General features: G+C 49.0%; 1 protein-coding gene across 4 annotated transcripts in view; it reads right to left on the bottom strand.

Annotated features, from left to right (window-relative positions):
• Positions 1-18,899, bottom strand: part of ARID1A (AT-rich interaction domain 1A) — a 61,604-nt gene extending 42,705 nt beyond the window's left edge. Inside the window, exons 1-2 of one of the 4 annotated variants that reach the window (XM_030464598.1) lie at positions 18,821-18,899; positions 18,239-18,385 (exon numbers count right to left, since the gene is read on the bottom strand). Coding sequence is in view for 3 of the 4 variants with exons in the window: in XM_030464594.1 (XP_030320454.1) it covers positions 16,310-17,461 (1,152 nt within the window). In the remaining variant the exon portion in view is untranslated. Of the gene's footprint in view, positions 1-16,309; positions 17,481-18,238; positions 18,386-18,820 lie in introns of those variants that run through there. The other 3 variants (XM_030464594.1, XM_030464597.1, XM_030464596.1) reach the window with 3 other exon arrangements.
• Between the last annotated feature and the right edge of the window lie 3,282 nt (positions 18,900-22,181).

Genomic DNA, 22,181 nt, shown 5'->3' on the forward strand with positions numbered 1-22,181 from the left:
CTTTACCAACTGAGCATTAATGTTGTGAAAAAGCAACCTTAATCAAAGCAGAGAGGCTGCACTGACCTTTGCTGTTTCTAGTATGTCCCACATCCTCTGGTGCTACAAAGCGCTGAGGCTGCTGTGAGACACTAAGGCTGGGTCAGGTCTTGGAGGTCCCAACATCCAACACCATTAAGAAACCACATCCACACCTCCCCCAGGGATGAGGGATTTGACCTCCTACCTCTAAGTCCTCCCCCTAGACTAAACCTCTGCCGTATTTTGAAGTTCAAAGGGCACTATTAGAGCTCTGCTGCCTGCAGCATCAAGGCTCCAGTATCCAGGTGAAGAAAAACCTGATTATTCCCATACTAACCAATGCTCAGCTCTGTTTGGTGTGATGGTGCCTGCACATGAAGCACAGGTACTCACAGGCAAGTGTGAAACACACAGGAGGGATTGTCCCAAGCTGGCACCAACCAAAACCATCCAGGCTGTGACAATTCACACCAACCAAGACTGACACAAGGAGATGGTTACAAGGGGATGATCAATGAATGACTCCAACATCATCCAGCCACGGCCATGGTGTCACCAGAGAAACAGAATTAACAGGAGTGGGGAACACAACGACATCCAACAGGCAACACAAGACCCTTGAGCAAACCCTGCTTCCAGCCAGGCACTCTCTGTGCCTCAAGCTCACATTTCAGACCTTTCCATGGCTGTTCAGACCTCCTGAAACTCCAACAAGTGACTCCAATTCCTCCATGACCAGTTTAGAGAGTTCAAGACCAGTCTAGAGAGCTCAAGCTGAGAAAGGAGCACTAACTACCAACCATCCTCATTCATGAGCAAACACCTTTCATCTTCCAGTGAGGAACTCTTTCCTCTGATCTATTTAAGGTGCAACTGGCTGTGCTAAGGTCAACATCCCAGCCTGAACTCACTGCCTTTTATAGCCTTCTGAAGGCCCAGCACACAGGGTCATACTCCATTGCCTCTCCTTCTACGGTGGTCTGCTTTTGAAGAGAGATGGAAGAGCCTGAGGGGAAGTTAAGAGTTTAGACAAAAAGAAAAATCCTCCTGTAGTCGATGAAGATTCCCCACAAAAGACAAAACACCCAGGACACCCAGTAAACACTGCTCTAATTGCTCCAAGGGTCTCACCAGGAGAGTTTCAACAAGTTTGTCTTACCGAGATCAGAATCACAGAAATGTGCACGTTTCTTTTTTTTTTTCTTCTTCCCTTTTTTGAACTTGAAAAATTCAACTTCCTTCAGTCCCTCAGTATAAACAGGACAACACACCAAGCCAAGCTCAGCACCCAGCAGTTACTTTCCTTGCCTTTCCTCAGGAGCAGTATTCATCATTTTGGAAAACAAGCACCAGGCAAGCTCTGCCTCACACCCCTAAATCTGAGGTAAAAAAACCTGACTTTCACAATACTACAGGATTAGTTTCAAGGTTACAAACACCCCCCCCCCTCTGGACACCTGCAGGACAAATCTATTTTTATGTAAGCTACAAAAAAAATGTAACTCCCCACCTTGCCCCCAAGGAGCCTAAAATCTAACTTAGATTTTAATACACAACCAAGAGGTAAAGTGTGAATTTCATCATCAGTTTGACAATCCAGATTAAATTATTGGTTGCCAAAGTGTCCAGATGACTGACCTCAGCTCAACAGTTCCAATTCTGCAACTAGAGGGAGCCTGGTTTTAATTCTGACTTCTTCCAGCAGGTCTGAGTTTGAGTGAAGACACTTTCTATTCCTCTAATCTTCAGCCAGCACACAGACCTCAGAATAAGCCAACACCACACACAAAAAGAAAATGTGACATTTTCTGAATTACTTTAGTCACCTGCTTCTAACCAACAGCTGTCTGGAGCTCCTGTAAACTTTAAAATCAGCCCTGTTAAATGTTGCTCCTTACCTTGATTATACATTTATTACACCAGTTCCTTTGGGGAGGTTTTCTGTAAATCCAGGATACCAAGTTTTAACAGTGGGAAAAAAAAAAAAAAAAGATAAGTTTTCTCCAAGCAGCTACACTGTGAACTACATCTTCCTGGCTAAACACAATTCAGTAATTACCCTATTAACATTTCTCAGCAAGAGCCTTGTCCACACATCTCCAAGGACTTTGCTAAGCACCACTCTTCCTAATACTCTTCAAATTGATTAAAACTGACCAGAGTTTTCGCCTACAGGATGTATCATTATGGAATGTTTTATTCCTGAAAGAAGTCAATCAGAAGAAGGTTATCTGGCAAGCAAGTGAAATGAGAGCCTCCCCCTTCCCCAAACCGTGCAATGAACCGTGGGCTACAGTGTTCATGCCCCAAAATAAGCAGGTTCTGGGTTTCTTCCAATTTTTTTTTTAAAGGTGGAGGCTGGGAAGATGCCAACCCTGCCTGTGTTTTATACAAATTTCATTTGTTGATCTCATCTTTTCTTCTCAGCCTGACTTTAAACCCTCCTTATCAAATTCAACCCATCCACCTTATCAAGATGCTGGATTTCAGTTCCTGTCCTCAGTCAGTTGCTCTCTCGGGACAAAAGGCCCCACTGCTTATCCCATCACATTATTTAGGTACCTCCCAGGACCCTCAAAATAATATTTCAACCACTGCCATACCTAAAGACAACACACTACTGGTTTTCTGCCATCTTCAGGATCTACTCAAAGGCAGGGGCATGCTCACATTAACAGGATGTTTTTCTGGACTCATGAGAAGCTGTGGTACATGAAAGGACCTGAAGTAAGATTGCTGCTGAAGTCACTGAGGTGGGGCTGACCTGGGAGAGAGGGAAACTCCTCTGCTTTTATACCAAGTTAGCACCAGGCCAAACCTTGCCCAGAACCAAGCTCACAGAGCCCCTCATCCTCCTGAGAGGCACCAGGATGGCAGATTCCTCATGGACACCCCTCCTGCCTGCAGGCACATCCTTGTGGGAACAGCACAAGGGATCCACCACCACCACCTGAAAATTAGGCAGCAACCAGAGGATTCATTTCCCTCCCCCTCCCTCTCTCTTTTGCTCATACAGATGATGTGAATGAATACCCAGGTTGTTTCAGAACACCAGAAGGTGTCTTTGCAGGGAAGAGAAAAGCTCAAGCCTGGGCTGGGTGGCCCCGTGTCCCTATCTGACAGCCCAGCCCAGCCTGGGGGACTTGGCTGGGCAAGGGGTTCCTTATCAAACAGCCCCTGATGGGAAGCAGGAGCTACATGGTTACTGGAACATGGCAGGAGATTCTGACAAACACTCTTTCCTGAATTAAATGCAGTCAAAATTAACAAAGCAGTGTGACTCTTTTGCCACCAGTGACATTTTCATGTGTTTCACTTGCAGCTGGAGTCAGATGCCACAGTTTGCTGTTTTGCTGGGCAGTGTCAGCTCTGACACCTCCAATAATTTCAATTTCTATTTAAGCAAGCAAATGTAACTCCCTTCTATCCAAATAATTAGGTAAGTAGCTATCCCCTGACTCTCAGCCTTCAACTCACTTTAGAAGCACACTCTTCAGCCAACTCACCCCAAGATTTATTAAGTCCCACTACTGACTCCTCCCAAATTCTAAGCAACAGCAAGATGTAAAGAAAACTGCATCCCAGCTCCATGGGAGATGATCCTAAAGAACATGTGATAGTTCTAATGAGCTGAGGTTCCTCTTAAGATTGAAGGAAACTTCCTTCCTGACTATTAAATCAGGCTTTAAGTTTAGCCAACCTCCTACATCTGCTCTAATGAACTGGAGGCAAATCAACAAAAAGACACTTAACTGTCTCATGACAGCATTTTTGTTCCAGACCTACTTACACACTAGAAGGAGCAAGCAAGCTCATGTTGTGCCACAGAAATGGGACTGGGCCAAATAGCAAGCCATAAAAAAATAATCAAGAGGAGGAAGGGTTAGGATGGGAGAGCAAAATTACACTAAGTGTCACCATTACTTAAGTGAGCTAATTTTGATCAGGAAAAGAGCAGCTGTTCCAGCATGCTAGCAAGATGCAAAATATTTGTGCTAAGCACCACTGAAAACCTGACAGGGCTCCAGAAGGCCCCCCAAAAACATTCAGACAACTCTGATCTGTGGCAAACTTCACCCACCCAGCTCATTCTCCATAACCCCTCTGCCCTTCCAACAAGCAGAGCTGATCTCAGGGACAGATAGATGTCTTTTGCTGTTGAGCAGGGTGGATGTTTTCCAAAATTTTAGGCCTGAAGGAAGACTCCAACACAAGAGGCTCACTAGAGCTTACTTTCCAGAACAAAGTTAGTTTTATCAACTCATTACAAGCCCTTTCTGCCCAGAAATCTGATGGGTGCTGGTGCACACCTCAAGGGTTGATAAGGCACCTCCAGCATAGCCTCCTGGCTTTCTAGAAATACATTCTTCTTAGCTCTTCATCCATAAAAAGCAGCATTGCAGGTTTCTACCCACTTGTGTCTGTCTGAAAGCTCAATCTGTATTTTAATATCTCATCACTTTGCATATCTGTCTCATTTTACACCAGAAGAAGGGGTGGCTGAACAGACCCAACTGGCCAGGCACATTCCTGTGGACCTCTCACCAGGTCAGGGTGGTAAAAGAAGATCCAAGAGGCATCTGAGGATCAGGTCAGGGCTCTCCCAACACAACAGGGTCTCCAGTGGTCCCAACACTCCTGCCACACATAAGCCCAAGATGAAGGAGGACACAGCCACATGGTAAGAGAGGTTCAAGTGTTGGAGGCAACCTCACCTCAGTGTGATGAGCTCCATCTTGTCCAGAGCAGCTGCCTGCTTTACTAGAAGCTGCATGTCAGGGCCTGTAGCTTCTAGAAGCCATGTTTCAGCATTACACAGGCTCTCCCTTGCTTCTGCAGATGAATTTCTTTAAAAGGGTGTAGAAGGTGACATAAAGGAAGATCAAAATAATCCAAGAAATCAGAGTTTTGGAATGAAGCTCTGGAAAGAGTCAGGCAATCACAGTTGAAGTCAACTCCATCATCACCCCTGCCCTCCCAAACTGAATTCAAACTCACAGTTCAGTCCTGGACATCACCTCTGCTTGGTGATGGAGCACCCAGAGGCACAGCCCTTACCCCAGCCAGGGAGCCCTGAGGGAATGAGCTGCTAATTACTTCAGGAATATCTCAGACATGCCTCAGTCACCAGCTGGAACAGCTTGGACTGCACTCAGTCCGAGCCCCAATGTCACCTCATTAGGAAGCAACTTAGGACACCTACAACCCTGTCCATCCCTCCTGGTCCTCCCCAGCATTTCCCAGGAGGGACCCCACATGATAAAAAGTAACAAACTTTTGGTTTGCTAATGGGAAGAAGAAAAGTTATTTCCCTCCTCATTACAGAAGCTGACAAGTTTGGATGCTATTTTTGTGGATTTTACTGAGCTTCCTCCTATTTTAGCCTTAAAATTCAGTCTTCAAGACTCCACTTCGGTTCCAAGGAACCAAAAATATTTAAATTGCAGTCATGACAAGTTACCATCTGCATTTACCAAGGATGCACCGGGTAACTTTATAGCAAGCAACAACCAATCTCCAGTATTTATACCCAAATGATCTATTTGCATCCAGAAAGCAGAGCTGCTGTCATGCCTGCTTTGGTGAGAGGAGAGGAGGTTGGGGGAGATGAAAAGACTACGTGGGCAAGAAGCTCAGAGCTGCAGCCAAGCCAGCTCCCAGACAGCAATGAAGACACCACCAGAGCCTGCATCAAGCCAACACTGTCATGATTCAGGTTTATTATCCCTGGCAAGTCCATCACGACTTACAACCAAGTGCACGAGGTCACTGTTACCTCAAAATAATAATTACAAATAAAATAAAGCCACCAGCCCTCAGCTGCAGTGGTTTTGAGGTCCACAGCCTCATGCTCGCTTCTGTCCTTGGGCTTTTTTTTTTTTTTTTTTTAATTCCATCTACACCCAGAAAAATCCAACTTTCTTTTAAAGCAAAATGAACAGCGTGGGGAGTTGCTTAGCAAGTTGAAAGGAGTATGTGCTGGCAGCTGGTGAGAAGATACAGAAATTCCTAACCCTGCCAATGCCATGGGGGGAGGAGGAACAGCCAACGCTGCAAAGTCTTCCCTGGTTTCAGGAACAGGTAGAACAAGAAACTGTAAGACAACTCATATGAGAAAAGGAAGATGAGACATGACTGTACCTTGACAGCAGTGACAACTTTTAGTTTATTGCCATCTACAGAGTGATGGGATTTAAAGGTAACCTTAAGAGCTGGTCCCCATTTGGAACAAGCATCCCTGCTGCCTCGACACCCTCCGCTTTCAACACGAAATTCATTTTCCTCATTAAAGTCAGGAAATCTGCACTCTGCAGCTCAGCACCAAATTATCCCAGGATGTCCTGATACAATATCCCCAATGAGTTATTCACCCGAGTGTGAGGACAACAGATGTACCACCTTGCTCCAGAGAAGGGAGGCAAGGGTTAAGGGCCAAAACACAGTGAAAAGTCGAGGAGCCCACAACTGCTCTGGGATATTTCATACAACACTAATCACTTCATCTGATTTTAATTCCTGACATCAAATCAGCATATAGCTTTTCAAAGGAAATCTTGTCCTAGATTGCAAGGTAATCAATCACAATTAATGTGGAAAACAAGTTCTTGCAACACTGCCATGCCTCCTGAACCGAAGGGGAAGGCCAGTGAAGGTGCTTTAGAAATATCTTTAAAGTCCAGGCATAATTTGGGATAGGTCTGTCAGTCCCTCCTGCACATCCAAGCATTGGTCACCAGGCATTTTGCTTCTCCTCCAGAGCACGAGCTGAAGAAGAGTGCTTTCTAAGGTCACTTCTGTTACAAACCCTCATCCAGGATTTGCACACTCGTCACCTGAAAGTCCCTTCCCCACCAACGTGCCCTGGGCCAGGGCAGCCACACTCTCCCCACACAGCCAGCATGGAACATTTCCAGCAAGATGATTTTTTTTTTTGTAAAACCAAAGAAAACTGTTCCAGGTTTAACCTCACATCCAGAAAGTATAATCAGGTGGTTATAGCATTAACCCTCTCTGAAGGTTCCCATGCACCCAGCTCCTGAAGGCTCCTGAGACACAGGGAACTTCTTATCCTGCTCTCCCTGGTATATCACAATAAACTGAAAGACCAGGAGAGGCTTTGACACTTAAATGCTTCTTATCACAATACTGTCCAGTTATCCACACATAATTAAAAAACAACAACAACAACAACAAAAAGTTCTAATCTGTTATATTCAGCAGCTGCCCTGAATCCTTTCCAGGGGATCCAAAGCATGACCATCACCCCCACGTGAAAAATTAGTTTGGGTTGGGGTTTTTTTAAAGAATAAAAAAATAAACCCCCCACATACACAGTTACCCCAGCCCAAAGGGCAGGACTCCAGCATGCCCCAGACTAACAACTCAACATGTGCAGCACAAAAAAAAAAAAACCAGGCAGCTTCTGGGAACACGTGATTGTGCTCAGTAAAGTGGCCTTGAAAGGGAAGCCCTTTCCTTGATTAGCAATGCCAGCTCCAAAGTCTGAGATACTTCATTTAAAGAACAAAAAAAAAAAAAAAGGAAAAAAAAAAAATCACATTTAAACTAATTCCAGCACTTCCACTGTTTCAATGTATCTTCTACAGAGAGGGAAGAACTTTTCTTCAAATCATTTCACAAGTATGGCTGAAGAAAGACCACCTCTAGCCTGGCCCTGGTTTAATTATTTACATACAGTTAATGAGTACCAGATTCTCCTCCTAAACCTGTACAGGGTGCATAGTCCTACAGTCATTTGGACTTTAAATCCATCACCAGACTGTTATGAAGTACAAAACTCCAAACAAGCCTAGAGGAAGGATCCTATGGAGAGGTGAAGCACAGAGTGAGCCCAACCAGCTCCCTGGAAGAAGTTCAGGTGGCAAAGCAGGACAGTCCAACCCCTTCACCACAATCCCCAGCAAGGAGTGATCTGGATGGAAAGGGAGACATTTTGCAATTTAATCCCCAAGCTGATCTTGAGGGAACAGGCAGAAAGCCACATGTTTAAAAGCAGATCACCAAGCAGTTTTGCCTCTCTTCTCCTTACCTAGAGAGACCAGGACAGCAAGAGAGACTCAGTCAAGATGATTTGGAGGATTTTCCTAATGTTCAGAGCTAAGGGCAGCAAAGCATTCACTGAAGCAGACTGAGGCAGCTCCACCACATCCATGGTTGTCTGCCCTGATCTCAGGTACAGCTGATCCTGCCCTGGAGCAGCCCAGATGACCTTTCAAATTCAGATCCAAACCTCTGTTCAACAAGAAACAGACAGTCACCTACAGAGACAACACAGGCAACAAACCAACACCAAGATTCTGCAGGCAGCACAGACTCCACTGCACGTTCTCCTCATCAAAAAGATCAAATCCAGTGCTGTAAACCCAAACCAGAATGGCTGTTTTCAGAGCAGTACCTTCCCTCTTCTGTGCCTCGTGCTTCTCAGCCAGTTTCTGGCTGCTGAAACTACTGATCTGGACAATAATAGTGTCACAAAAGTACAAACCCACTGTCAACTATTCGAGCTGGCTGTGTTGTGCACAGATCTGAGCATTTATCCCAAATCCCAGCCCTGGCTGGGGCAGAGCAGATCTCCCACCATGGTGTCTGGAGGTGCAGCTGCAGCTGTGGCCAGAGCACAGGTTTTAAAACATTCCTGTTCAGTTATTCACAGGCAAAGTGCCAGAACAGTGCTGACATCAGAAGGGAAATGGTAATTTTCAGGGTTTCTCTTAGTCAAACCTGAATGAAATTTCACAAGTGAGTGGAGGGGGGGGAAGTACTTGCTTAACTCAGTAATTCTCCCCGGAGGGAAATTCCAGAGTGCTCCAAACTTCAAAAACTTCTCTTAAAGATGAGTGGCAGAATCTCTCAGGATGGAAAGTCAAGGCCACATCTGACATCAGCAACCCCCCAAATGCTCCCTCCTCACAGCCAGATCCAGGACATCACCATCACATCCCATCAAAAGTCTGCAAGTGTTCCTCAGTCCCCTCTGGTGCACCAAATACACCCCAAAACATGGGGGGCAAACCCTCAGCAGAGGGGGGTTGCCCCATGCAGAGGGAATGCTGGCTGCCACAGGGTCCCCCACAACTTCTCTTAAAATTACTCCTTGTGTCTAAACTGCAGCTTCTTGGGACAGTTCAGGCACAGTACTAATTATCCAGGAGGAAGAGAAGTTACTCAAGTTGGAAGAAGGAGGGGAGGGGGGAAGAAAAGTTGATAGCAATTTGTCTTTGAAAGAGTTTCAATTACTACAGCTAACTTAAGGAAATAATGAGATGCTGGTTATTGCACGAAATGCCAGTAACTGTAATGCAGCAGCAGCAGCTTTTTCAGAGTTATTTACACAAACTGATTTCCACGGAAATTTCACAGGAATTAACACATAAACTCTCTTATCTCCACTCCCTCACTCTCCCACAAAGAAATTTCTTCACCTTGTTTAGAGAACGAACCCCTACTCTGCTTGCTCCTACCCACTGCCAACCCCCTCAAAAAATAAAACCCTGTGATTAGAAATTAAGATTCTAGCTACAGTTATCATTTACTCTGAACATACAAAGCAAAAAAAAAAAAATTATTTGCCAAGAAATTCTGAAGCAGCTTTTATTAAGTTTACCCATCATTATATATCATCCTTTATATTTCACTACAGAAAGCTCATGCCCACATTGTGTAAGTACTTACTGAGCTGTCACTTAAACTCAGAAATACTCCAGAAAGAACACAGTGGCAAACCTGGAAATGCTCTTTCCTATGGAGTCCAAAAATCCTCCAAAAAAAGTTCAAGTTGCACAACTGAACTGCTGAATTACAACACTGGGAGGGCAGGTGCAGAGAAAAAGAGTAAGAAATGGGAACCCCTCCCTCACCCGTATGTTAATTCCCATTATCATCTGATTAAGACACTACAAGAACTGGTAAAATATGTACATGAGCTCAGTCCTGAGAGAAGCAGCTCCTCCTGTTCCAGCCCTGCTTCTTTCATTCCATGAGACTCTGAGAGCAGCCTTGGGTGCTGCTTCTTGAAGTGCAGAACTCCATTAAAGGGTCTTAATGATACATTCAGCTAAAACCATATACTAGGGAAGAAAGATGGTTTCACACTTAGAGCACAGGATGAGACTCAGAAGACCTATATTCTGCTCTCCACCCTGTCCCAGCCCTAGTGCCTCACCTTGGCAAGTTTCCACACCAGCATCTCAGCTGCTTCTGCCAAAAAAACCCTTATTGTGAGAACCTCAGTGCTTCTGTTCCTCCTCTGCCTCCCAGGGTGAGACAAAGCACTGCCTGAAACCCCCCTTCTACACAAATTCAGCCTTCAGAACGAGAAGCATGCACTCAATAAAGCAGCAATGGCATTGAATTTCTGATTGGAATCTATTATAAATACAGCCTGGCTTCCTGAGGCCAAAGAAAAGTGCAGAGGGTCTCTCTCTGGGTGACCAAGCTCTCTGCTTTTCCAGCACTGAAATGAAAAACAAAAAGGCATCAGCTCCTCTCATGTCATCCAGGAACAGGCGGACAGCAGGACCCAGGCAGAGCACACGACAGTTGTGATCCAGTGTGCCAAAGAAAACTGCTTTTTTTCCTCCAATCCCACCTGTCACTCACTTCTAGCTGGAGATTTATAGCCTTGGCTAACAGACATCCAAGGATAGTTTTACCACTGCACACACATAACCTCCGGATAAATTAAAAGGTTGAACTCCTTGAAACCAGCACATGACAGAAAAACTTTTGCTGGATTTCTCAAAAAGCTGTTTGGGTTTTTTTTTTTTCTTCCCCAGGAAAAGTCTCCTTTATTTTCTCCACCAGAACAAAAGGGGAGATATTATTTTGCATCCTTGCCAGTGGTTTAAGGACCCTCCCACAAGAAAGAGCAAGCAGCTGGAACAGCCATGCTAAACACTGACAAGCTTATCTTTTTAATTTCCCCCCCCTACTCCCTGCAATTATGCTTGCCTGACTTCAGTTTCTGCTTTGCTACTGCTGCTACTTGAGAGTTTCAAACATTCTTGGCAGGAATTGGGCAATGGCATGCTGATGAGCTTTTCCCCAGAGCAATCCATCACACAGGAGCTGCAATTCAAAAAAGAAATCCAACTGACGAGACAAAGAATTTCAAACACACAGAGTAAAAACTGGAAAGGGCATCTTTCTCCTCTAATATTTTAATTACTGAGATCACAGATTCGTAGGGTAAAAACTGGATTTCCAAGTTGGTGGTGTTCCTTTGCAAAGAGTAGGAGGAAAAATGGTGGAAAGCAGTGTATGAAGTAGCAGATAAAACAAACAGCTGCACCATTTAGCCTAATTTAAACATTAATTTCTCTCTAAAGGAAAGCTGCTGGGTTTCTCTTAAGAGGGTCTTCATGTAGACCCTCAACAGAGTTTCATGTAGTAGTTGTGTATCACAGTCTTCACTGACAAGTGTTCTCAAATAAGACTACAGAAAAAAACTCCAAAGTATTATGAACATCCCAAGCTTACAAGCACAACAGGACACAGCTGTATAACAGAAAAATTGATTCTCATGCTTCCCCCAACCCCAGTTTCTACTGTTACTTAAGAACAGGGAAGAGGTTCTGCCCATTTGTCAAGCAGTTGCTTCAGGAAACAGAAGCTGTAGCAGGTAAAAGGAATTAAATTGGACAGACAGTTATAGGAAACCACTAAGCATTTAAGGCAAGAGGAAAAAAAAAAAAAAGAAGGCTCCGAAGTCAAACATAAGACCTTCCAGAAATCACATTTCTGTCTTGCAACCAACAACACGATTACAAGAGATACCCAGTGTAGAAACCCTCCCCTAGCTCAGATAATAAATCAGGATTGACAGAGTATTTCATTTATACTTTGTACAAGGCAGACAGACAAGCCTTGCTAAACCCATTTCACTGAGGGGAAAAAAAATAAGGACAGAACAATTGTGTGGTTTGTCCCAGGTTTTCCAGTAAACTGGTGGTGGGAAGGGCAGGAACAAAAAAGCTCCAGCTGAGAGTGTAAATTGAGGTTTACTGTCCTGGATCCTACACGTACCCTGCCTGGAAACACTGGTCACCTCCAAACTGAGCATCAGGAAGACAGTACTGCAGAAACAAAGAGGTGTTAAGAGAATCAGGCAACCCCTGGATTACTTCAGACCCATGCAGACTATTTGAAAAGCTAAGCCTACAAACCCTGCAGTGTCCACACCAGAATTAACTAAACCTCAAATTTAAACTAGCACAATTTTCCTGCTTTCTCTAAACCAGGCAAGGCCTGAAAATCCCTCACTCAAACCCTACCCCAGAAAAAAAGACCATGTACCACTCTCCTCTTTGTTGGAAAGATCTTGTGCCTGCTACACCTCACAAGTAATTCAATGGCTCCTAACATTACAACACTGAGCAAGGAAAAACCCTGTGACACAAGCCAAGAGGAGCCAGGTCTCATTTTCCGATTCCAAGATATCACAGCTCATTGGCAGCACAGAGTCATTCCGTGCCAATTTAGTTTAAAAAAGACCCTTTCGACAGCATTTTTCATGCCTCAGTTGCTACTGAAGTCAAGATCTAAGTCAACAACAAAAATAGCTGTTGTGTGGCAACAAGCCCAAAAGTGGGTTTTATTAATATACACTTTTTAAACTGCTCTCACTGAACTTATACTGGAGGCCTGGAGATGTCAGTGCACCCATGAGGAGGTTATCCAAGATGTCAATGTTTAATGTGATCCAAACACATCTCCTGTTACAGGAGATGCTGTTTGTTGTAGTGAGAGTGTGTACCAGGAGCAATGTCCATGTATAAAAGAGAGGGAAGTCCTTTCTCTTCAGCAGTTTCCTCCAAGTCCCAAGACACTGGGAAAGCCAGAGTGTTACTAGGAACTGCTACAGACTCCAAGAGGAAGGGGAGTGGAAACAAACGCATGGCAGACCTGGAAAAATGGAAAAGCAAGATCCCTGGCCTGGTTTCTCACAAGTTATTCCCACAGAAAACCACAGACTTCTCATCCCACACACTGCAGAACAGCCATTCCCATCTCTTGATCCTACTCTCCATTTCCCAGCTATAAAGGCCAATAAGAAAAAAAAAAAAGAACAAAAAAACAAACAAATGCCAAGTCCTGTCTCACAGTCCTGACAAACACAGTGTGTCTGCCTTCCTGAGGACTCAGCACCACCTTCCTGGGACCAGCTCGTGAGCAAAGGTGTCCCCAAGGGCCACAGACTGGAGCTCACCTCTGTACTCTCATTTTATGACAGGAAATAATCCACCCAAACAACTCTCCCAGCAGAAATGACTTTGCCTTTCTCGATGAGCAGCACGATCAAACACTCTTTGTGGCATCATTCATAAATCCTAAGAAGTACCAAGAATTAAAGGCACTTCCCTGTTCTGCATCATCCTACTTCCCACTCTAAAAACCTCAGATTGACTGTCCCAAGATTCCTGAGCAGAGGAACCCCACACTCTTCCCACATCATCTTCTCCAAGCCTGCATCATGAAATGCTTCTCTTTCTAGTGCTGGGTCAGCTGAATTACATCTTCCCTTCACCCTCTCAGAGTTTCTCAGAAGTTAGGTGGTAAGTGCCCACTCTGGCCATCACTGCACAAGACAAAGACAATTTCCCAATCTAGGGAAATTAACAACACACAGTGAAAGGAAGCTGTAATTTAGGACTGGAGTAATATTATTCATCAGCCATTTCTTGTGGGCAGCACAGATGACATGTGAAAGCTTTTTTGTATCACACTAGGTAAGTTTTTTTTCCAGCAGAGGAAAAAACAAAACAAAACAAAACAAAACAAAACAAGGAATTGTCAGTTTGAATCCAATAATCCCTGGCACAAAAAGGCTTGGATGGGGCGTATGTTTGGTTTTTAGGATGAGAAGGTTGTTGGCTTACTTTTTATATACACTATCTGTACTACCTAAATTTCAATTAATTCTCAAAACATCTATTCATCAATAATTCCACTTCATGGGATTGGTTACTCAGATTAATACTAATATACTATGTATCAGCAGCTCATGGAATCAAGTTAAACTCATTTTCCAAGACAAAATGAGCTCCTTTTACAAATTGCTATCAGAACAGAAAGAAGTACACCTTTATGAGATGTGCTATAATAAAATACCTGCTTGAAAAGTCCCACCTGACAGTGTATCTAAGCACTCGTTTTATCTAAACTGGTATTTTTCAGCATACAAAAAGTACCTTCAAGTAAACACCTTTGTGTGGTGACATCTGCCTGAACCTGTCTCAGGTACACAGGAACATGTGCCTGTGGAGCTGAAACCTTCACCGAGGGACAGTTTGATGACCACAGCAGAGATAAGATCCTCTCTCCTCGAGAGCACTATTTCAATCTGACAGAAAAGACAATTAAGTAATTCAAGATGCTGAAGAAGCCATTGCCTTTCGGTAATCAAGGAACAAAAATGAAGCAGTTTTCAGCTCGACACCAGAGAAGCACTGAGCGAGAAGGGAAACTCTGGAGGCTGAGTGTCACACTGAGCCCTACCAAATGTCTCCAACCCCGGGCCTGAAGTTGGAGCAAAGTACACAGAAGGAAAAGGGAAGTCTGTCAGTCCCACAGGAGGCCACAACAGGTCCTGGAGATGCACATTTGAACACAGAAAGTAACCTGGGCTGAAATAAGTTTTCCATATATGAGGCACCAGCACCTCTTCTCCCCTGTATCTAAAATGTCTGATGCATCGGCTGTACTGCTTTCTCCTCTGCACCCAGATTTCGAGCAAACAGATTATTCTATCCACACAACCATAAAGTGGATGCAAAGAAGTTGTGACACCCTGAAGCCTGACCACAAGCAGCACCTGAATGTCTGTAACATGTCCCTTTATTGATGGGGGAAGGGGGCACACCAGTGCTTACTGAAAGGGAGCCAACATGTGCCCTCAGACACAAAGCTGGAGGCTCAGGCCCCTGCTATACTGAATGTAAACTGATAAATCACCATTTTCAGTGCTTCATCCATAAGTTTGGATTTCACTGTTCTGTTGTTTTGGGCTTTTTCCTTCTCCAAGCTGTAACGTACCCCAGAACCCCCCTCATTCTCCATCTAATAAAGAATCCAAACAGCCCCAGTTTCGACAAGGGCCAAACTTAGCCAGGAACAAACGCATCCTCAGATCCATCAAAGAAATCATTTATACCAAAGGGAAAGTCACATAACCAAAATAAACAGCAAGCCCATTGTGCAGAGCAGCCCTGCCACTGTTCTGACAACACAGACTCTATTCCAGGCTGCATCAAACATCACAAGCAAAATAAACCCAAGGTACAAACAAAATGCCATCGCCTCCTCTTTTGTTTCAGGCACAATGCAACAAGGGCAGGCTGTCTGGGGCTCCGATGCGGGGCTGCCACCCAACCGCCTCAAGGTCACGGCCGGTTCCAGCGAGGGGGGGGACACGAGAAGAGGCAGGGAGCGAAGCGGCGGGGCTGCCGTGGGTCCGGAGCTGGCAGAAAAGCCGAGTGTAAAAGTTTATGAGCTCATCAGGATTGTTGTACCATTACATCAGAGGCAATTATAAATGGCCAAGAGCAGGAGATGGGGAGCCAATCAGATCACAGATAGGATGTCAACCTAAGACCAACTGTCTCCTGGCTTTGACAGAAGGATTTTACCTCCATAATTCAAATCCCAAACCAAAGCGATCTGCACTCGCTGCTCCCATCGCCGAGCTGTTTACCAGCGCTTGCAGCCACAGGCCCCGGCCCACGGCCCCAAGGGCCGCCCGACGGGGAAGATGGCCCCGACCGCCCCGACCCCACCGAGGCCGCCCCGGGCGGACCTCGCCGCTCCTCGCCGAGGGGTGCAGACCCCCCCCCGGGGGCCCCGAGAGGAGCCGGGGCGGCGGGGCCGGGGTGACTGCGCGGATGGCGGCGACGCTGCCGGGGCCACGCGTTAGCCCGGGCGGGCCCGCCCGCAACCCCGGCCCCCCGCGCCCGGCCTCCCCTGCCCCTCGCTGCCTTCCCAGGTCCTTTCCCCACCGGAGCCCCCCGGAACGGACCGGGAAGACAGAGGCCGCTTACCGGGAGCCTCGCACAAAGACTGGGGAGGGAGGAAGGGAAGGCGGCGAGGCAGCCATTTTAGAGCGAGCGAGCAGGCACAGACAATGGCAGCTCTCCGGCAGCGCCGGTCCGGCGGGGGGAACCCGCGGGAGAGGCGCAGTCCCCCCACCTCGGAGCCCCCCGTCGCCGCCCCCGGTCCGGCCCGGTCCGGTCCCGTCCCGTTTCCCGCCCGCCACACGCGGCCCGGCCGTTACCTGCTGGCTCCTGCCGAGGCTCTGTCCTCCTCCTCCTCCGCCGCTGCTCCCGGGGCTCATGGGCGCGTGGTGGCTCCTCGGCGGGGCCCCGCCGGACGCCGCGGCCCAGCCCTGGCTGTTGCCCCCGCCGTACTGCGAGACCATCTCCGCTGCGGCCGGGCCCTTGGTGGCGGTACCCCCGTCCTGCGGCCCGCCGCTATAGTCACCCCCGGGGTACCCCTGGTAGCCGCGGGCGGAGCTGGGGGAGGTGAGGAGCTGGTTGAGGGTGGGGGTGGCGGTGGGCTGCGGGGTGGCGCCCCCTCCTCCTGCGCCGCCGGCGGCCGAAGGCCCCATGACCCCGAAGCGCTGCTGCTGGAAGGCGGCGGCGGCGGCGGGGGACTTGGCGCCGGCGACCGCCGGAGCGGAGCTCTGAGCGCTGCCCCGGGGGGAGCTCAGGGCGTAGGCCTGGGGGGGAGGCGGGTAGGAGCCGGCGCTGCGCCCGGCCCCGGCCGCATAGTAGGAGTTGTACTGGTGGTTGGGGAAGCCGTGCTCGGCGCCGCCGTGCGAGTTCTGAGGAGGGGGCGGCCCCGCGGGGGCTCCCGCCGGCCCCGGGTAGGACTGCTCCAGGCCCCCGCTCTGCAGCGCTGCCATGCCAGGGCTTTGTTGTCCGCCATGTTGGTGGAAGGCAGCGGCGGCGGCCGCAGCGGCGGCGGCGGCAGCAGCCTGGACGCCCCGGCCGTAGGGCTGCCCGAAGCCGTAGGCCGGCGGGGGCAAGGCGGCCGGGTGGGAAGGGGGAGGCTGCTGCGGCGGCTGCTGCTGCTGCGGCGCCCCCACCCCGTCGCTGCTGCCGCCGCCACCGGGCGGCTCCGGGAGGTTATTGTTCAGGGTGGCGGCGGCAGCGGCGGGCCTGGGGCCCGGGTTCCCGTTCGAGCTCTTCAGGTCGGACTCGGCCCCTGCGCCCCCTCCGTTGCTCTCGGCCCCGTCCTGCAGCTCCTTCCCCGTGGGGCCCTCGCTCTCCGCCTGCTTCTCGCCGCCGCCGCCGCGCTCCGACGCCGCCTCACCCCCCGCCTCCTCCGGGGGACAATCCCGCTGCTGCGCCTCCGCTTTCTTCAGCTCGGATGGAGCCGGGGCGCCCAGGCTGCTGGCGGCGGCGGGGGCGACCTGAGCAGCCATGATCCCCCCCCCTCCCCACCCAGCCACCCCCCCCGGACCGGTCCCCCCCGAGCTGCTCCCTGCCTGGCCGGCCGGCGTGAGGCCTCGCTGCTCTGCTGCTCCCCGCTCAGGCGGCGGCGGGCTCTTCAGGGCAGCGGGGGCTCATTCCCCCCCGGCCTGGTTGGCGAGGCGGGGAGGGCTCCGCTGGGCTGGGCTTCCCGGGGCCTGGCCCCGCTGTACCTCCTCGGTTGCAGCCGGCGGAGAAAGGGGAGGAGGAGGGAGTGGGGGGGAAGGAGGAGGGGGGGGGGGGGGGGGGGGGACCCGGGACGGGGCTCCCGGTGAGGGAGAGGCGGGAGGGGAGGGAAGGGGGACACGGCGGGCGGGCGGGCGGGCGCCGTCCCCGGAGCCGGGCCGAGCGGCGGCGGGGCCGGGCTGGGCGAGCCGCGCGGCAGCTCCCGACTCTGGTCCGCCGAGCGGGGCTCACTCCGACACGAGGCTCAGCACTGCCATTTTACCCAGCGCCGCGGCCGCCTGCCAAACCCGGAGCGGAACGGAGCACGGCCCGGACGGGAGCCTCCCCCCCCGTCACAAAGGAGGAGCAGGCCGGCCCCGGCCGCTGGCGGCTCGGCGCGGCGGAGGCTGCCGCACGCAAAACCCGCAGCGGATCCGCGGAGCAGAGCCCCGCGCTGGGCAAGGCGGGGAGGGGAGGGAGGAGGTTGGGGGGGGAGAGTGTGGGGGGAGAGCCCGGGAGAAGCTGGAGGCGATGGGGCAGGGAAGCAGCGGCCCGGCTTCGCTTACCTTTCCGGGGCACTACCCGGGGCAGCGGGGTGATGTCCTCCAGCGGGAGTCCTCCGGGAGGCCGGGGAGGGGATGGGGTCGTGCTGCCTGCCACCGCCGGTTCAGGGGCATCGGCCCCCGGGTAAACGAAACGCCGCCTCTTTGTCCCTAGAAATTCCATTTAGAATTAGCCTTTGCAAACTGTTAGCGGTTGTCATTTCCTCCCGGCTGGTTGTGTCCCTCTGGAAAAGGCCGTTGGCGGTGCGCCAGGACTATAACTGTACACACGGACATCCAAGAAAGCCCGGTTCCCTGCTCCTGCCAAAGCCAGGGCAGTGGGCACCGAACCAGGAAACTCCCTCTGGGCAGCTGGATGGGGAGAACCAAAACCACCTGAACGTGTCTAGACACAAGGCGTTGAGCAACGGGACGGGATGCTCCGGCAATCGCTAAAGGTTAACGCGGTGCTGAAGCTCCCCCGCTGTCAAGAGGTGAACTGAGAATTAGACCATGCTCTTCTGCAACAGTTTCAGACCCAAATTTCCACCTCCTCCATCCCTGTGGTCCTTTCCCAGAGTAGGAGTAGGGAGGAGAGAAACCTACCTGTTACTCTGTCTGGGACACGACCTGTCCTACACCAGCAGGTTCTGTAGCTGTGTGGTTTATTTCAAGTGGTTTAGGCCTGCAGCAGAGCATGTGAGATAGAAAAAGATATGTTATTTGGATTATAAAACCCAAGCCCTCAGAAATTTGGAGACAGTTGCCTAATACAAATGGAACCGTGGCACAGTTGAAATCTGGGTCCCATGGAGGGAATCTGGGTTAGTGTCTTCTCTGGAACATGGAAATGTTTGGAAAAGTGAAGCTTAAGCAAATGTAACTTTAAGGAGAGAGAAAACATCAAAAACCAAGGGGAGGAGAGTCAGAAGACATTTCTGAGGCTGCCATTTTAGAATATCACCTCAAACCAAAACCCAAGGCAGAAGTAACCCTGAAAACCAGCCATGCAGTGAAAAAGCACAGGGCTCATCAGCCTGAGTCCACCAGTCCACAGGACACACCACAAGAAATCCCATTTTAACAACACTGGGGAAACTTGAGTCCAGAGCAAGAGCAAGACACTGCATAGAGGGACTGAATCACTGTCAGTGCTCTAAGCCTGTGATGGGTGAATTGAAGATTTTGGTGTCTACTGCTGCCAACTCAACCCTCACACTTATTATAAAACTTATAATATAAAATATTTATCACCTAGAATGCAGGTGGCGGAACAAAAGGGTTTATTCCAAAGCTGGAAAGTGGGAGGGGAAGTGGGACAGGGCAATAAATAGCAAAATTTAAAGTATATTCTAGAGCAGTCTACTGCCCTGCAGGCTCCTGAACAAAGACAACGTTGCCATTTTGTAGTCCTTACAGCTGACTGTGCAACACAGAGCAGATTCTGTCTCAGCAAACTGGTCAGTTGGTCTTTCTCCACAGCTGTAAGGTAGTAGAAATAAAAAGGTCAGAAATGAAGACATCAGTATTTTGATAGTACTCAAAGGCCTTAATGAAGTACAGTACTAGATTTTCACCGAGAAGGCTCTGTGGCTTTACTGGTATCTGTGTGGACCACAGAGCAGCAAAACTACTGACATACTCTTTTCCAGAAGAGCTTGAAAATGGAGGAACATGCTAGAATAAAAAGATGGTCTACATGCTGTCCTCAGAGAAGCAACTGTTATTTGATCAAACCCTGGGCTCTAGAGGGACAAAGCAGCAGAGGGAAAAACTGCCACACGTCAGGCTAGACTCAAAAGTGAGGTCCAGTGGCCTTATTAACGTGTGTGGTGGGTTGCAGAGAACCACAGCACCAAATTACTCTTCTTCAGATGTTTCATTTACACTAAATGGTAGAGAATTCTGCCATTCAATCCCAGAACTGTCTTGAGCAGCCATGTCCTCAGCTCCAAAGCTAAAGTCTGCTGCAGGAAGCAAAGCCTCACCATCTAACTGAGCACCACCAAAGTTTAAAGACTCCAGTTCAGGAGCTTAGGTTGCAGCTCAGGTGCGGACAGATAAAGTCTCCATGCTGGCAACCTGTGTCAGGCTTTTGGAATCTTCAAAGGGCACTATGGCAGACTTTGAAACCTGGTGTTGATTGTAATGTGAAAAGCAGACTGGATTCCCCAGCCACCCACACAATAAGGAGACACTCACTTTACCAAATGTTTGTGAAAGCTGAAGCAGATTTTGGAATATGCCTCATCAGTGAGGCCCTGGCACTTTACTAAACACTAAGGTATTCCATGAAATTCCAGCTATGGGGTTTGGGAAGCAGATGACAGTACAGCTCTTACCAACATTTCCACCTAAGAGCTGAAAATCCCCCTGCCAGTCACACCTTGCAACTCCCATCTTCCCAGCTCCACAGAACTGGATGAGACTTTCCATGGCAAAGCATCCACAGCTCTTTTCCTCAGCCTGAGTGATCCCTGCTAAGTCGCATGCAGCAGTCCTCTCCCCTCCCTCTCCTCCCCATCTCCCTGAGTGCTGAGCACGCTTTCCTCCACAACAGGCTCAGCCCCTGCCTCCTCAGATAGGCTGGGGAACCCTCTCTCACATGGCACTGCAGGCCACCACCAGCGGGCTGGCTCCTCCTGAGTGGAAGTCTCCTTCATGAAGGTGGCCATGCCATTTAACCCAACACTAAGGCAGTTTAGGAAACCTGGTCTAGATTAGAGTACTAGAAACAGGAGTAGTGTCTCCCCCCTCCTGGAAAAAGAGGAGAAGGAAAAAAAAAAAAGGCTCTGCCAACTGTGTGATGGCAAATATGGACTGAATCGTTGACATGGAAACCGGACTGAAGTCAGCCCCGCTCGCTCACGCTCGCACACACACAAGTTATCATTATCCCCAGCCTTCCAACGAGCTACAAACATGGACTGGATTATTCCTTCAGGAACTGGGTAGAGTTTCTATTTAAAAAAAAAAAAAAATTAAAAAAAAAAAAAGTATTAACTAGTACAACTAAGGTCGAATGAAATGAGCTGAGAAACGATGAATGTGGCTGGGTGGAGAAGGATGCTCTTCCACGTTACTGAAAGGCACAGTGTGCTGAGATATGCAGACTGGACCCAAGAACAAGAGACCCAGCTATTATAATTCATGGAGCACACTGCAAAATATGGAATGGAATAAAGAAAGGTTATCTGCTGTACCTCTGCTTATCTGAGAGTACTTTTGCTAAAGAAAATTACATTTCCTGTAAATATGTTTGTATTTGCCCAGCCCATTCCTTCCAGTGTTTTAGCCCCTGTCATATCTAGGTTAAGCACTCTCATTGCAGCTTCATAACCCCTAAGATTATTTGAATTATTTGTTTGCTGCGAGTGGCTGGGCATCGTGTGAAACTGCTTTTTCTCTTCAAGTCAAGATTATACAATATCTCCCTTTTCCAGCGCTGAGACAAAGGCAGAGGGGGCAGGCACAGAGCTCTAGGCTGGCAGCTGAAGTGGAGTTTCAGCAGAAGGTAACTCTGTCAGTTTGCTGAACACAGCAGCAGCAGAGCTCAAAGGTAGGAGTGGATTGCTCACAGGATTTTCCTGCTTCCCACCCAGCCAGCAGCAAAGGGGACAAGAGGGAAGGGACCGAGCCCTTGCCCCAGCCGCGCTGCCGGAGTCTGCTGAGAACATCTGACAAGAGAGCTGCAAAACTTTGGGTGCATATTAAGAAAGTGGACTCAGCCTGAGTCAAGGAAATGCATTATTTTAGCAGCCCTCGCTAGGAGGAGTGTAAAAGACGAAGCGGATTTTGCGGAGAGGAAGGGGAGCGGAGGAGGGGAGCCCAATGCGCATCCTACGCGCTGCCCCGCTGGAGGAGAGGAGCGAGGGGGAAGAGCTGGGGGCAACCGTGACCCACGCGAGTTCTTCGTCCCACGACCTCAGCCCCACGGCTCTGCTCCCTTCGCTCCACCACTTCCCAC

The sequence above is a fragment of the Calypte anna genome, chromosome 23 (genome assembly GCF_003957555.1).
Source record: "Calypte anna isolate BGI_N300 chromosome 23, bCalAnn1_v1.p, whole genome shotgun sequence".
Classification (NCBI taxonomy): Eukaryota; Metazoa; Chordata; class Aves; order Apodiformes; family Trochilidae; genus Calypte; species Calypte anna.